This window comes from Stegastes partitus, unplaced genomic scaffold (assembly GCF_000690725.1).
Source record: "Stegastes partitus isolate 25-593 unplaced genomic scaffold, Stegastes_partitus-1.0.2 Scaffold711, whole genome shotgun sequence".
In the NCBI taxonomy this organism is placed as follows: domain Eukaryota; kingdom Metazoa; phylum Chordata; class Actinopteri; family Pomacentridae; genus Stegastes; species Stegastes partitus.
In genome coordinates, this window is record NW_007578442.1 from 323,654 (window position 1) to 338,745 (window position 15,092).

Here is a 15,092-nt window from a genome sequence, read left to right on the forward strand (position 1 = left end):
TGAATTTAGTGTGTTATTTGTTTGAAATACGTGTCTTTCTGCTAATAAAGCTGTCTTTTTTTACAATAACGACATTTGGTGCGTCTTTATTTTGTTTTTTATCATCACTGTGGTCGCAGCATGCACACTCGCACGCACACCTACCCCGCGCACACTGCACACGTCTTGAATAATGTCTAACTGCTGTCTCCTCAGGTCCAGAGAGCAGTCCGGCAGGCAGTCCAGCCCCAGCATGCTCCCAGCAGCAGGTCATCCAGCACAACACCATCACCACCTCCACCACGACCGTAGGGGGCAGCAGCGTGCACGGGCAGGCCAACCACCGCACAGACATTAACCCCATCCACTAGGGAACGAGAAAGACTATAACCTGGGCTGCAGCCATGAAACCCCACCCTCACCACCACCACCTCCTCCTCCTACCTGCTTTCCGAGGGGCCGCCAGCTGCACCTGCTGCCCCTTTTCCCTCCATCATGAAAAACCTCAAAGGCCTGTGAGGCTGCTCTTTATACAGTAGCTACAGTATCTATTTTTATAGACCTACTCTATTAACGCATAAATGTTCTATGGTTTATCGCCTCTCTTTTTTTTTTTTTTTTTTTAAATCTGCTTTTTTTGTGCTTAGCGGGAAAAGAGAGTTTTGCTAATCTCATGCACCGTTTCAGTGACTTTTTTTTCTGTTGTGTAATGGTACATAATTGACCACGGCGGTCATGGAACCAGAGGAAATCATCTCTAAAAAACAGATCTTACATCTCTAATATGCCTAATGGACTGAGTCAAATCATAGAATCGCAGAAAACTCTGAATGAGCGAGCGGGATGTTGCTACATTTTAGGTTGTTTTTCCAAACTGTCGCCATGATGTCTTGAAGACAGGAATATGCAAGCAGGTGTAACGATCCTTTCCTTTCCTTTCGAAACATATATGACTGTTAACGTTCTCCCTGTCAGCGGTATTCTTAAAGAGCTTTATGATATACAGCATGACAGTGAAAATACCATATGATCAAATGGAAGCAATACATCACAGTATTGATCACCTTCTCTACTGTATGCCCACATTATGATCAGAGTGGCCAAGGACATACGATGCTGTTACAGCTACAGAACTGTACACTGTGATAACCGGTGAGGCAGCTCAGGAGTTGAGATCAACTCCTCCGCTCTCCAGGACCAACTGAAGCTTTAATCATTGAGGCCTCTTTTTAATTTTTTTGTGCGTGTGTTTTGCATTTGGATCCACGTTTTCGGATTCCAAGCTGATTGTGTGCGTAGTTTTGCATGTGGTAAAATTTTCCTTATTTCCTCTGCAGAACAAAGTTCAGCAGGTGTGTTAGGAAGAAAAAAAAAAAAGCGTGTGAGAACATTTCTGAGCATCCTGTTTTGTTTTGTTTTTTTTTGTCTGGCATCTCACAACTTAGAGATCATGTCTGTGCTTTCCAAGATGTCACAATGTGCCTGAATCTTTCTTAAAATCTTTTCTTTTAAACCACCAGAATGATATTTTTTTTCCTAAGCAGTCTTTTGTTATTGGCTTTCTCAGATGTCTGTTGCATGTGAGGCCTAGAACTCCTCTGTTGGCAGCGGATACAGGCCTGACCTTTTCTATCTCCCTTCCAGCCTCGAAACTCAATGCCTTCTCATGTTTTGTTTTTCCTTCTTCTTCTTCCCTATGACCAGGAATGTCAATTCATTAGCATGATGACCATAATGCACTGTGTTTTACAGCAGGATGGATGAAATACATTCCACTGACAGGTGGAGCGATCGCAGAGCTGTCTATGCACTTTGTCCTCTGTCGTGCCAGAGGGTAGAATAGCCATATTTAAGGTCAGAGTAATTCTCAGCGATTCCCCCCCTCCTCCGTCTTCACACACCAGCGAGAAACTAAACTGTGTTTGGCTCTATGGAGAGAATGTGCCTGGCTTGAATTACATGCCTACAGATAAAAAAAAAGGAACCTAGAGCTGCAAGAATCGATTAAAGGACCCAGCACCGTTTAATTAACCTCGTCAAAGATGAGGAAAAAAACTCTCGTAATGGTTTACATCCTAGCTTTGCAGAGGCATTTCAAGTGTTACGGCATTTCTTAACCTTGGAGTCTTGAGTGTGCAGTTCAGTCTGTGACGATGATGAGTGAGAGAGATTCTCTCGAAAAGGGCTTTGTTGTTGTTGTTGTTGTTGTTGTACCAACCGTCTGAACTGAAGCTTGCCTTATTGTTTTCTTTTATTTAGATCAAACCATTCCAAAAATTAACCTCTTGCATGTGAAAATGTGGCAATGACCTCAAAAATACTTTCAACTGGAATCATTCATTTTGGACAGCGGATCCAGGTTTCGAAAAAAAAAAAAAGAAAAAAGCATTTGTTACTGTATAGGCAGACAAAAAAAAAAAAAAAGGACAGATGGAAGTGCAGCGTGAGTGTGTCTGTGTGGATTTGTGTGAGAGAAAGAGAGGTGGAGAACAATTCCTACATATTAATGATGTTGTAATTGTATTATTTTAAATCTAAAACTATAAATATTGTACATAATATCATTAATTTCTATAATCCTGTACATGTAATGCAACCACCTTTCTTTTCGAAGGGAGTATAAATGTGTGGTACGTGTGTAAATAATGTTTGCATAGCACTTGTTGCCTTCTGTTGTATGTCGAGGCTCATTTCAGCGCTTAAATACATTGTCGATATGTAATGAATCCATTCTTGCCTGCATAACTTTGTACATTTTTTTGGTGGTTTGGTTTTTTTTGGCGCGTGTGTGTGTAATTACATCGTCTCCATTTTATTTTGCATTTGTACAGATGTTTAAAAAGTATCACTGCAGTTACATTACGGTATGAAAAATAAAGCACTTGTTCTGTAACATACAATTAACTTACACGGTTAAGACGTCGTCGTTCTTGAAACGTGGCGACACACTTTTTCTCCGAACAGATGAATTCGGAGAAAGAATCAAACGGCATTTCCCCGATGCTTGTCCTTGACAAATAACTGCTCATTAAATAGTTAGATGCTTTAAAGGTTTAGAATACTCATTAATTATTGAACTGTCTAGACAGCTTGATAGATGCCTGATGAAATAACATGGCAGTTAACTCTCGTACACAAACATCTTGGAGGAATCCTGTCAAAGTGCCAAATCACTACAGTTCCAATTAAATCTTAGCCACAGCAATGAAGCGAAAACCAACTAAATAAACAACATTGCGTAAGAATTCATTTCCGCAGACTACTGTTGAAACACACGGAGGAACATCTGCGCTGGAATAACTCATTATTTTTCAAGCATGATCAAAGATTTAATGATACAAACTTTTTTTTTTTTTTTAAATTCATTGAATGACTAAATTGGGAAGCATTGAGCGGCACAGTAACCGCTGCTGTACAGCTTGTTGATTAAGTAAACAGTACTTTCACATCTGCTGTCATCTTTAAAACAGACCGTTACTAGAAAAGGTTGTCAGACTGCAAAATTCAGTCTGACATGAAAACACTCTGACGTAGATATGTGTCTATATTTCAAGCCATTTCTTCACTTGTAAGGTTTTACAGTGCAGTGAAAAAGTATTCGACTATTGCATACTAAACTATCAGATTTTTGGGGGGGGTTTACTCATTTATGTTTGAAGATCTGACAAACTTTAGTATGAGATCAAGTAAAAACAATCAGAAGGGGGTCAAATACTTTTTCAAACCACCGTTTTTTTTGCATTTCGCCTTCAATCATGTACAGATAGAATACAATATTTCTTCACACCAATCCCAAGAAAAACAAACATGAAATGAATCCCCAAATCTTAGAGAACTTGAAAAAAAAATAATAAAAAGGTGAAGCCTGGAGTTTATTCCATCTCCAATAACCAGCAGCCTTCTGCTCAACCATCTCTGACTTGCTTGAAACTTTATCATAATCTATGAATATTTAAGATGGCATCTGTTAAATTTATGCCAAGTTTTCTCTGAGATTTTTATTTTTTTTTTAAGTTGCCTGACACTTTTTCACACAATGAAATATAAGGCTATGTTTAACATCCAGTTATTTTCTTATCATGCTATTATTTCAGAAACTGAACTCTGGGGAAAAAAAGGGCCAAAAAGGGGTTGACAGGCAATTTTAAAAAAATAAAATCTCCACAAATGTCTTTATTAGCATCCATACTTTATGTTATTTTAGGGAAATAAAAGATGGTCGAGCAGAAACTGTTCTAAAAATCGGACCATTTGAGTTGGACTGACCCATATTTACAGGGTTAACATGGACCGGATTTACTGCTCCCACTGCCTCCTCTTCAAGCATCTCCCGTCCTTCCCTATGCACAAGCACAAACGTGCACAGTACACGCTGGAATAGTGGTTTGTGAGCCATTTTTTCCACTTACAGATCCAAGGCTATGTACAAGCACACGTAAAGAAAACCAATGGACTGTGTGGAGATTTTGGCCAAATTTGCCAAAAAGCGTTCTGAATTAGAATCACTGACCGTAACTTTGCCCTGAGAATTGGACTGAACAGAGAATTTGTTGGCACTTCTATGATTTTATTCGCTAAAACAAATATAAAACTCTTGCAGCAACTCATGGGTCTGGATCCAGGCTAAGAATAGAGCAGGGAGCAGACCAAAAAAAAAAAACTCCAAATGCTTCATATTTAAAAAAATAAAAAATAAAATAAAAACCTGCTGCAAAGATGGATTTAAACACATGCTGATTTACATTGCTTCCGACAGTCAGCAGACTTTAAAATCAACAGTCCATGATCAGTGTGTTCTTTAAAGTGAAGGTGCTTTGACGGGCTGTGTTTCAGCGCCGGTACCTCTCATACCCAACCCTGCGTAGACAAGAACCTGTCGATCATGTCGAAGGACCTGGCTGGTTGGTCGTAAGGCAGAATGTGTCCTCCTCCTCGAATAATCACCTGAGGGACACAAACAGTCAACAAAGTCTGAATTCTCTCAACAAGCATTCATGATGTTTATTCCTCGTTCTACCGGCCGCTCACCTGGTAAAACTCCCCGACTTGTCTGACATAACCCGCCACCTCCGTGTCCTCGGGCTGAACCTTCCAGTGGAACCGAGGGGCTGTTTTGTACTCGGCGGCACCGGTCCAGTTCACAGTGGGAAGGAACCTCTCGGTCAGAGGAGCAGCTACAATTATATCCAGCTGGCCGCTGTAGATTAACACCTGGACGGATATAAAACATGTGTCAGAATATTTAAAATATATCAGAATATTATGATGAGCCAAACCCAAGAAAGTATCTGTTTTCATATACAATTTTATGTCTACGCATACGGTTAAGGCTTAAATACAGATTCTCAGATTAGAGTGTACAAATGGGAGCCAATATGTACAGTTAAGGCCAAAATTATTCATACCCATAAACCACATTTTGATTTATAGTGACTTTTTGTTTGATCAATAGGTTGGAAACGACATAAACAAACAGCAAGTGACAGTAAAACATTGTTCTAGAGATTAGACATGTATTTTCTTTTCACATTTCTACTAAAAACGCCATGTCCAAAATTATTCATACCAGTAATCAGTGTCAGAACCACATCAGACAAACACTTCTTATATTCACTAACAGTCTTTCTTCATGTCTCCACTGGGATTTTGTTCCCTTTTGTGTCCATCTGCAGCTCTTGGAGCTTGAAGGCTTCCTCTCCATCACTCTGCTCTTCAGTTCCTCCACAGGTTCTGGATGGATTCAGGTCTGGACTCTGTCTGGGCCGTTCCAGCATCTTCTCATTGTTTTCTCTTCACCACTTTGGCTCCATGTTTCACATCATCGTCTTGTTGAAGCTCCAATGCTGCCCAATGTTTCTGCAGACTGCCTGATGTTCTCCTCCACACTCCTAATGTGTTCCTTGGACTTTTTCATGATGCTTTGCTCTATGGCCACTGGCATTTGGATGTTATTTTATAGTCTTCCCGGGTTCTGAGCAGCAACTCTCTCTCAGTGATGGGCCCTAATAGCAAACCTTTTAGTTTTAGCCATGACTTGCAATTGACTGGTAACCGATGAGAGACCTATTGCATCAGCTGTTCTCAGTTTGTAGTGTATTAGAACGCTCCAGAACATGGCAGAAAATGACCAGGAATGGTACAAAAGCTGCATTTTCTCAAAAACTGACATTTTCAAAAGGGTATGGAGGGTTCTGGACATGGCTTTTTTTTTTTAGTAAACATTCATAATAACCAAGAAATAGCTCAAATTTAACAGTTACATCTCTGTATACATGATGTCTTGTTGTCTATTGTCACTCTTTTATGTCATTTCCAGCCAGAAGAAACCTATTGGTCCAATAAAAAGTTATTATAAATTAAAATTTGCATGGGTATAAACAATTCTGGCCTTATTTGTACATATTTGCTTCCACTTGTACACTCTGCAACTGAACATGTTTGGACAATCTTCTCACCCTGTAGTTGTCCATCAGCACCCCCAGCCACGGTTTGATGCTCTTCATGACGTCCTGCATGAGGTGCTTCTCCACCTCCGAGCCGTCGTGGAACGTGAGGTTGCCCACGTGGATGGCCTGTCGCACCGCTGACAGGGTCACAAACGGAGCGAAGTACTCCTGGTCCTCAGGCTCCTGTGGTGCACGCGGAGACAAGGAGCGACTGTTCAAAGCAATAACTGGCTTATTTGTGTGAAAAGACCTCAAGTTCTGCTCTGAGAAGCTCTTAGTACCCGACATGTCATGAAGTTGTAGTAGTTGGTGCAGCCTGTGGCATTCTGGAAGAAGGAGGGATATGGCGCCAAGTCGCCGTTCAGCAAACTATCGAAAACCTGAAGGAAGAGAAGCCAACAGTTAGTTAAGTCTCAGTAAGATATTTGATTTTCTTGATCCTAGTTTGAATGTTTGTTTCAGAAATATAGGAAAAAATCCATCTATGACATGCACGCCCCGAATGATGACAACTTCCTGCAAATCTTGATAACAATAGATGAGAAACAATATCAGCTTGTGTTCTGAGAAATCTAAGAGACACCGAACATCTGCTACCTGAAAGGCCTCCACCCACTTCTGCTGCTGGATGAGCTGAACGCCCAAACCCGTCTGCTTGTCAACATACTGCTTCTGGAGTTCATCTATGAGTCCTATTTGATACAGGAACTCTCCGTAGCCACCGAGCATCTGACGCAGGAAAGAAGGGAAAATATTCATTCCACATCTGCAAACCAACAACACCTGACAGCATCGGACAGAAACTCTCAGCATAGGAACCAGTTTTATTACAGAAAACTTAAGATTGTTTGGAGATGAGATGAAAAATAAGACGACTGACACGATGAGAATTTGGATTAAAGACAAGAAATGAGATGATTTTATGGAGGCAAGTTCAACACAATTGGGAGAAATGTGTACGTGAAGGAGTTAAATGAATGTCAGACAATGAAAGTCTGGATACGCACCAGTTCTGGATCACAGAGTCCATCACCGATAGCCATCCCCTTAAAGTTGATTTTCACCTTAGCAGTGGGGTTGTTCTTATGGATGTAGTAAGAAATGGCGGGAACGTACTTCCCTGCATATGACTGCATGCAGAGAGAGAAAATATGAACAAGTGAGGACAATATCGTGCTTTCTGGTCCGATCTGAATAATTCTTTTTTAGTTCTTTGTTAAATTCTCACCACAAATGAACTTTCACTGTTCTTTTTTTGTCGATTACTTCATAAATGGATAATCGTCTATTTTTTTTTCTTTTTTCTTTCTTAAATCGTTAACGTCTGGGTTGTTGCTTCTGAATTTTATTTTTGAGCAAAAAATAAAACATGACTCAATATTTCTAATTTTCCATTTTGCGCTTGTGGTTGGACCGTACCATCAGAGCCAGCCGGGGATCCAGCAGTGCAGCCGTGTTCTGCATGTGACCACGCAATAATTCATGGGTACCCTATTTTTGGAAGGGTTTTGTGAAAATGACTTAAAGCCTGGAGCCACAGGCCAGTCTATGCTGTTGGTTGTTTTTATATAGAATAAACAAAGAGCATCAGCCTTTTCCTCTCTATCCTCCCTCCGGCAAATGAAGCAGAGAGGTAGCGTGTATGCAATGATACAAATCCTTTTAGCCTAAATTATCGGCTAATAAATTAATGAATGAGTGAGCAAATAATTTAATTAATGGCTGGATAAATAAACAAAATGAAGCCAACATGAATGGAATAATGTTATATAAAATATGTAGGTCCCTCCCCTGGGTGCCAATGGTACGATCCAACCACAAGCGTATAACCCCGAAATGGAAAATTAGAATAATTTGTCAATTCATATTTTTGTTCTAAAATCTAATTTTGAAACAACAACGCAAAGATGAGATCTTAAAATTGAACCGAAAACACAATTTTGTGAAGTAATCAAAACAAAAGGAAAATGAAAGTTTTAAAGCTATTTTTCTAAACAAATAGCTGCAAAGTGTAACAAAGACACATTATAATATCGTCTGACACATCTGGGCTTTAGCCAAAATGTGCTACAAGTCATCAGTGACTATTTTTTCAATGTGTAAATATCCACCTTTGTGATACTGATACTTTCAATGTACAGCTTTTATTATTTTTGCAAAGAATAAAAGGAAAAACTCACCTCTCCAGTTGCATAGAAGTCACTGGACTGATATTCAGGAAAGATCTGGAAGAACTGCGTTAAAGCGCTTTTAAAAGAAGAGAATGGAACAATAAAAGAGTTAGTGACGATCCAACCCCAGCATTAAAGAACCCAAGAGAAATATTTGCTCTGGACGGCAGCGTTCCACCTGTACAAGTCTCTGCCAACGTCATCCTGGTTCTGAGCGAAACCTCTGTCATCATCGGTGAAGCTGAAACCTGTTCCAACCTAAAAATAACACAAGACAACAAACACAAAGTTGGGAAACACTGTGTGATTGTTCTTTTGTTTCTGCGATGGGGATGAGAAAGAAAGACGTACCGGGTTGTCGATGTACAAAACTGAATATCTGTTTGTCCAGGCGTAGTCCCTCATACCGACTGCAAAGACAGAGAAACAAAATGATGCTCCGACACAAACTATACAACAAACACATCACATCTGCTGCTGTTGGACCAAATCAGTTCTTACCCGTCAGGTTCTTGTACACCACGTAAGGCCCGTGTTCCACAAACAGGCCGAACATGGAGGTGCCTCCGGGGCCGCCCTGCAGCCACAGCAGGACCGGAGCGTTCGCTCGGTTAGCCTGTCGGTCAGATCAGGGGACAAGAAACGTTAAGATCTCAGCGCCATCTAGTGGCCACTTTGGGTCATTAACAAAAAGGTGGATTGTAACACACTTGATCTTAACAGTGCTGTTATCACTCAAGTTCTGGAGTAGAGATAAGAATTACACTGGCTTTGGGTTAAGGCCACGATCAGGTTTGATGTAATCAGACTGCAGAGAGGTGAAAACTAATCAGAGGACTATCTGCCTTCAGACCCGTTCTGACATGCACTCTTGTTAATCCGACAGCATTCTTCTGTGTAAGTTGCCACAGCGACCTGACAAAGTCGGGCCTGGTAACAATTCATCATCATCATCGTCGTCTGACCGGCATCATCTTAAATGGTTCGCCACACAAAAAAAACCAAACATGCTTCAGGTTGTTTGAAGCTATTTTGGTGAGTCTTTTCCCACATTTCAGCACCAACAATCAGTCCAAAAACGTCACTGACGGCGTAAAACACAGTTTGCTGCCAAAAATCACCAAACACCAACAATTCACATCCATTACAAACTCAGTTGTTGATAAAAATAAAACTCTACTGCAATGAAAACAGAGATTAAAGTCTCAGAATAACAACACTCACCAATAATTAAAGCAATCTTGGGATTTTTTTTGGGCAAAATGCTACCAGGAGCTTTGTTTTTGTTGCTTCCAGCTGTTTGTAGGAGTCTTTGCTTTGAGTTCAATAAATACCTGCAGCATCAGACAGCAGCAGGATCCGCATGAGCGTCTCCAAATGTGCACTTATGCAAATGGAAAGACAGTAGCATATCAGAAAAGGGCTTTATACTGCTAATATCCATCCATCCATTATCTATACACCACTTAATCCTCACCAGGGTCACAGGAGGCTGGAGTCTATCCCAGCTGACTCAGGGTGAAGGCAGGGGACACCCTGGACAGGTAACCAGTCTATCACAGGGCTACACTTAGAGACAGACAACCAAGCACACTCACATTCACACCTATGGACAATTTAGAATCACCAATTAACCTCAACACGTTTTTGGACAGTGTGAGAGGAAGCCGGAGAACCCGGAGAGAACCCACGCTGCACGGGGAGAACATGCAAACTCCACGCAGAAAGATCCCGGGTGTCCTCACCGGGACGCGAACCAGCAACCTTCTTGCTGGGAGCCACCTTGCAGCCCCTACTGCTAATAAAATATAACATAATAAATATCTATTAGCTCCATAAGCGACTGTAACCGCCATTTCTCATCTGGGAAAACAAGTAACTACATTCAAACAGCAGCACTCTGGGCACAGCATAAGTTGTTAAAAACACTTTTCAAAATAAAAGTCTGCATCGTGGCCAACCATGGATATCTCCAGTGATGTCTGGTATGTAAACATATAGGTGATACGTTTGGTAAACTTTCTCTGAATAAAACTTCTCCATGCTATGGCTGTATTCATAGACGATGAGCAGGAAGGATAGAATGCAAGTGACTGAAGTCTGAATTTAGCTGATGGGAGCGGAGCTGATTTTGAACTACAAAACAAATATTACAGAGGTTTCACACAACATCTGCTATCATGAGACAGCAGGTGACTTTTGATAAAACTCCTGGTTACTGATTTGTGGATTTTACAGTAAAGGCTCAAGCTCCCAAAATAGGTAGGGAATTACTCACTCCAAAGTACTCATTCGACAAAACAAAACCTAATCTGCCTCCATAGCAGGCATTCCCGAGCTGCAGCTGACCAAACACGCACGGTGCAATCACAAGACGACAACGGGGGGCAAAAGGTAAAGGGAGTAAAGAGCTGAAAAACACACAAGAACTGCAGAGCTTGCAGAAATGTCATTTAGAAAGGAGAAGTTACCATGAGCGCAGGGAAGAACCAGAAGAAGAGGTTGCTGTTGTATTTTTTGTTGACTGTGAGGTATCCGGCGTAACTCTTGACATTAGCTCCGGGCAGTTTTCCCACCAGACTCAGCTTCCTGGCTGCAAGAATGAGATTTTGACATGTTGATGAACACATTAAACAAAATATACATACATTAGCATGAGAACAGATTTCAAGCAGCTTGTTTTATAATCTTGATTTTACAAGTCTGTATCCTGTCTTGCTTTGTGGACATATTTCAGTTTTTGCTGCCTGTCTGACAGCATGTTCAGCACTTTGGTCAAATCACGTTGCTTTAAACACGACATAAAAATAAACTTGATTTGATGCGGAGGATCGGTCCACCTCAGTTATTTAGATTTATATTAGATTTGTTGATTTCCCCACTGTTACATGTATCAGCAGGGATAGTATGAAAAAAGCTGATTTACAGGTGAATAATAATTAAAAATATAATTATAATAAAATATAAAAATAAAGAAGTGTATAGTGTTTTTCTGTGCTTTCCAATTTTACTTAAAAGAATATAAAATTATGCAACTACTAATAAAAAAATCAAACAAACATAAAAGATCATGCAATATAAAATAAGCAAGTCAACATTTTTATTTTTTTATACAGCACATTTACGACACCAGCAGTTACGTCAAGTCCGTTCCGGTAACAAAAAAAAGATTACGATTGGTGTCATAAAAGTGACATAACAAGTGCAAATATTGTGGTTAAGATCCTGTGGTGTCATTTATGTTGTGATTTTACCTGCTTAAGTTACACATTTGAGGTTAGAAGCCTACAAAATGACATAAAAATACCACCTCACCTGCTTATAATACATATTAGGTTAAAAAAAAAATACTTGAAAGCAAGAAAGAATGCCTGAGAGCCTCATTGCACTATATCCCCTTATATTTCAAATTGCCTTAACATAAATCAAGACATTTCCACCATAAATTTAGGCCAAAAAAGTGCACAAATTGGTGCATAAAAATTCACCAGAATGCAGAAAAATGTCATGCATGTTTGAAAGAAATCTGCAGCCTAATTGCTGGTGGTGAAATGTGATATTATTGCTAGATTAGACTAAATTGCACTTTATTTTTCACCGTTAATGGGGAAACTCACTTGTTGTAGCAGCATAGATACAGGAAAGAGCACAAAAAAAGTGACGGGAAGAAAAAGAGAACAAATAAACTATAAATAGGAAGAGCTGAGAAATGCAATACAATGGAGCTGTTATAGTCCACATAATGGATACTATGATATATTAAAAAAAAAGATAAATTTAATAAAAATCTGGCACAATATTAAATTGCACTTAAGTGTGATGTATTGGGTATAATATAGTATATTATACAAGGATGGACAGTTGCAGACTTATTGTAGTATCCTGCACCACTGACTGTGTTTTCTACCTTCATCTATGGCGCCCTTCTCCAGATAGGGGGTGAGGAACAGAGGGGAGCCCGGGTCCACTCCATCTGGGCCGCTGACGGAGTGAGATTTCCGGCAGAAGAACGTGGAGCAGCTCCGGGAGTGCGCAGAGTCCAGACAGGCCCACAGTAACACGAGAGACACAGTTTCCAGCAGCAGCCTGCCAACATTTACAGCAAAGCCTATCAGACTACAGGCCCGAGCGTCCATAGGTGAAGCTCCAGCACCGCAGCTCCTCTCACGTTACAAAACAGTCCCACCACAGAGAGCCACGCTGCTGCTGCGGCGGAGGAGCAGGAAAAGTACGGAAAGCTCGTTTTTAATGAGTGAAAAAAACAAACTCACCTCATCTTTACTGTCGGTTCTGTGGAGCTGGGCCGAGTTTCTGCCTCCAAACACAGCTACAATCACAGTGTGAGGCTCCAACCAGGTGGACTGCTGACAAACTGTGTGCACAGTCAGACTGAGTCACATGACCAGCTCTGTGTTGGTCATGTGACGCGCCGGGTCACGTGGTTGAGTTCCTGGGTTTACAGCCCTGAGCTCTGTCTTGAAGGAAACCCAACAAATTCACTAAAACTGCTGCTCAAAATGGAATTTTACTTTGATTTGTTGGGAAAACAAATAACAAAAATAAACCTACGGTGTTTTCCCCCTTTTTTTTTTTTTTTTTTTACATTTCTTTGGCTGTAATTTATGCTCAACAACTTTAAAGCTCATGACATTGTCTTCTCACAAAGTCAAACTAAAACATACAGTATGTGCAGCATGCAAGACAATTATTTTTAGTATGTCCCAATGCGCTGTGCCAAAATTACCAGGATGTCCTACTAGGGCATCCTGCTTTGACCCACAATCCTCTGCACAGTGGAAGATGGGTCACATGTGTCATGTTGTCTTGATTAAGTAACAAGCGTATACTGTATATAAAAGATGGATGTACCTTTGACCTGCATTCCGTTTAATTTCTGATTTTCATTAAAATCTGTTTTTGTTAACTTTTATGGAATGGCCAGTTCAAATCATACAGAGACATCCTTGCAGTCTCAAAAGGCTTTACCATAGACTGCATATAAAGTTGAATTTAGCCTCTGATTCCAAAAAAAATAAAAAATAAAAATTAAGCCAATGCAGGAGTGCCTTAAACCTCCATCCTCTCTCATGTCCAGCAGGGGGAGACTCCTCTGGGTGAAAAAAGAATTCTGATAGTATAGAAGTCTGTTAGAAAATTAGCCTACTTCTCACTTTATCTGTTACCTCTGTAAACATTTTCTTCATGAGTTATTGGTATCAATTGCAAGCTTTAAGACTGTTTGAATATGGCATGATGTGCATTTTGTAAATCATCTTAGTTAGAATAAATCACGAGAGAAAGTAGGGCGTGTTTGTGATTGACAGGTTGTGTCGTTCTTGGGTTCTCCGGTCTCATCCACCAGTTGCTCATGATGTCAGGTTTCAAAAGTTCAACATGACGATGGCCGGATGCCAAACTCAAAGCTTCCTAATGGTGAACCACAAACCAATGGGTGACATCACTGTTGGCGCATCAAAGTTATTTTTACACTCTGTGGTGAAACTAGATGGCAAAATCAGAATCAACATGGAATTTTTTTCAGGCAGGAGCACTGAATCTATGCTTATTATGACTGATGCTGAATAAACATTGGATTTTCAACTATAACTGACCATCTACAGGCAGACTAAGCTATATTTTGGCCAGTCAAGTGGACTAGTATGTCCCAGTTGTGTGCACACTGCACTGCAGTAGTATGTACTTAGTAAAAGCAGCTGTGGTATGTATAGAAAAGAAAAAAGTATTAGATTGGAAATGTAGGGTTCATCTGTCTACTAGTTTCAGAGCTCAAATCCCTGGAAATACAACATGACCACATGATTAAGACTCAACAATAAGGAACACTAATGTATTCTTTGGAGGAATAAATGAGGCACTTGCTGCTAGTTAAACATCAGTTAATGGCTAACTCTTAATCAAGTTGTATAGAGTAGCAAATGATTCGTTAATGACTATAGTGAGTAAGAAATAAATGAAGAATGACTTTATAATGGATTAATCAGGGACTATAAAGTAGATAATGATCAGTCACTAGAGGGCAGACTGGGAGATAGTAGACTGATGGATCATTAGATAATGATTAGCTGATGAATATCTGTTAATTAGCCATACTGAACTCTTTAACATTCATCACAGGATCATGCTGAAGTAATAAGCGACTCCTTAGTATTACACATCACTGCTTGGGATGCAACAACAGCAACTAAAAGGGAGTGAGGAACCTCTCAGATATTCGTGAACTAATGATTCAATACAGTATCTCCCAGTCTGTTCTCTGTTGTCTAGTTTATAGCCCTCTATTAAAAATTGCCTTCTTCATATCAGTCAGTCATCATTTCACAATTAACTAATTATTACTCTATTAAATTTGATCAGTAGTTAACTTATTGGTTAACTAGCAGTTACTTCCTCATTCATTCCTTATTGTAAAGTTGTGTATTATTATTATTATTATTATTATTATTATTATTATTATTATTATTATTATTATTATTAT

General features: G+C 39.9%; 2 protein-coding genes across 4 annotated transcripts in view; one reads left to right on the top strand and one right to left on the bottom strand.

The window, feature by feature from the left end:
• creb5b (cAMP responsive element binding protein 5b) overlaps window positions 1–2,887 on the top strand; it is a 42,376-nt gene extending 39,489 nt beyond the window's left edge. For all 3 annotated transcript variants that reach the window (XM_008291055.1, XM_008291054.1, XM_008291057.1), the window contains exon 11: window positions 196–2,887. In XM_008291055.1, coding sequence (XP_008289277.1) covers window positions 196–350 — 155 coding nt within the window. In that variant the 3' untranslated portion in view covers window positions 351–2,887. The remainder of the gene's footprint in view (window positions 1–195) is intronic.
• A 451-nt stretch (window positions 2,888–3,338) lies between these two features.
• cpvl (carboxypeptidase vitellogenic like) lies at window positions 3,339–12,998 on the bottom strand. The gene is made up of 13 exons (XM_008291053.1): window positions 12,868–12,998; window positions 12,504–12,682; window positions 11,068–11,189; window positions 9,098–9,212; window positions 8,948–9,006; window positions 8,775–8,854; window positions 8,606–8,672; window positions 7,433–7,555; window positions 7,023–7,154; window positions 6,707–6,805; window positions 6,435–6,608; window positions 5,008–5,190; window positions 3,339–4,923 (listed from the first exon to the last, which is right to left on the bottom strand). The coding sequence occupies exons 1-13, from the start codon at window positions 12,870–12,872 to the stop codon at window positions 4,825–4,827; spliced, it is 1,437 nt and encodes a 478-aa protein (XP_008289275.1). The 5' UTR covers window positions 12,873–12,998; the 3' UTR covers window positions 3,339–4,824.
• Between the last annotated feature and the right edge of the window lie 2,094 nt (window positions 12,999–15,092).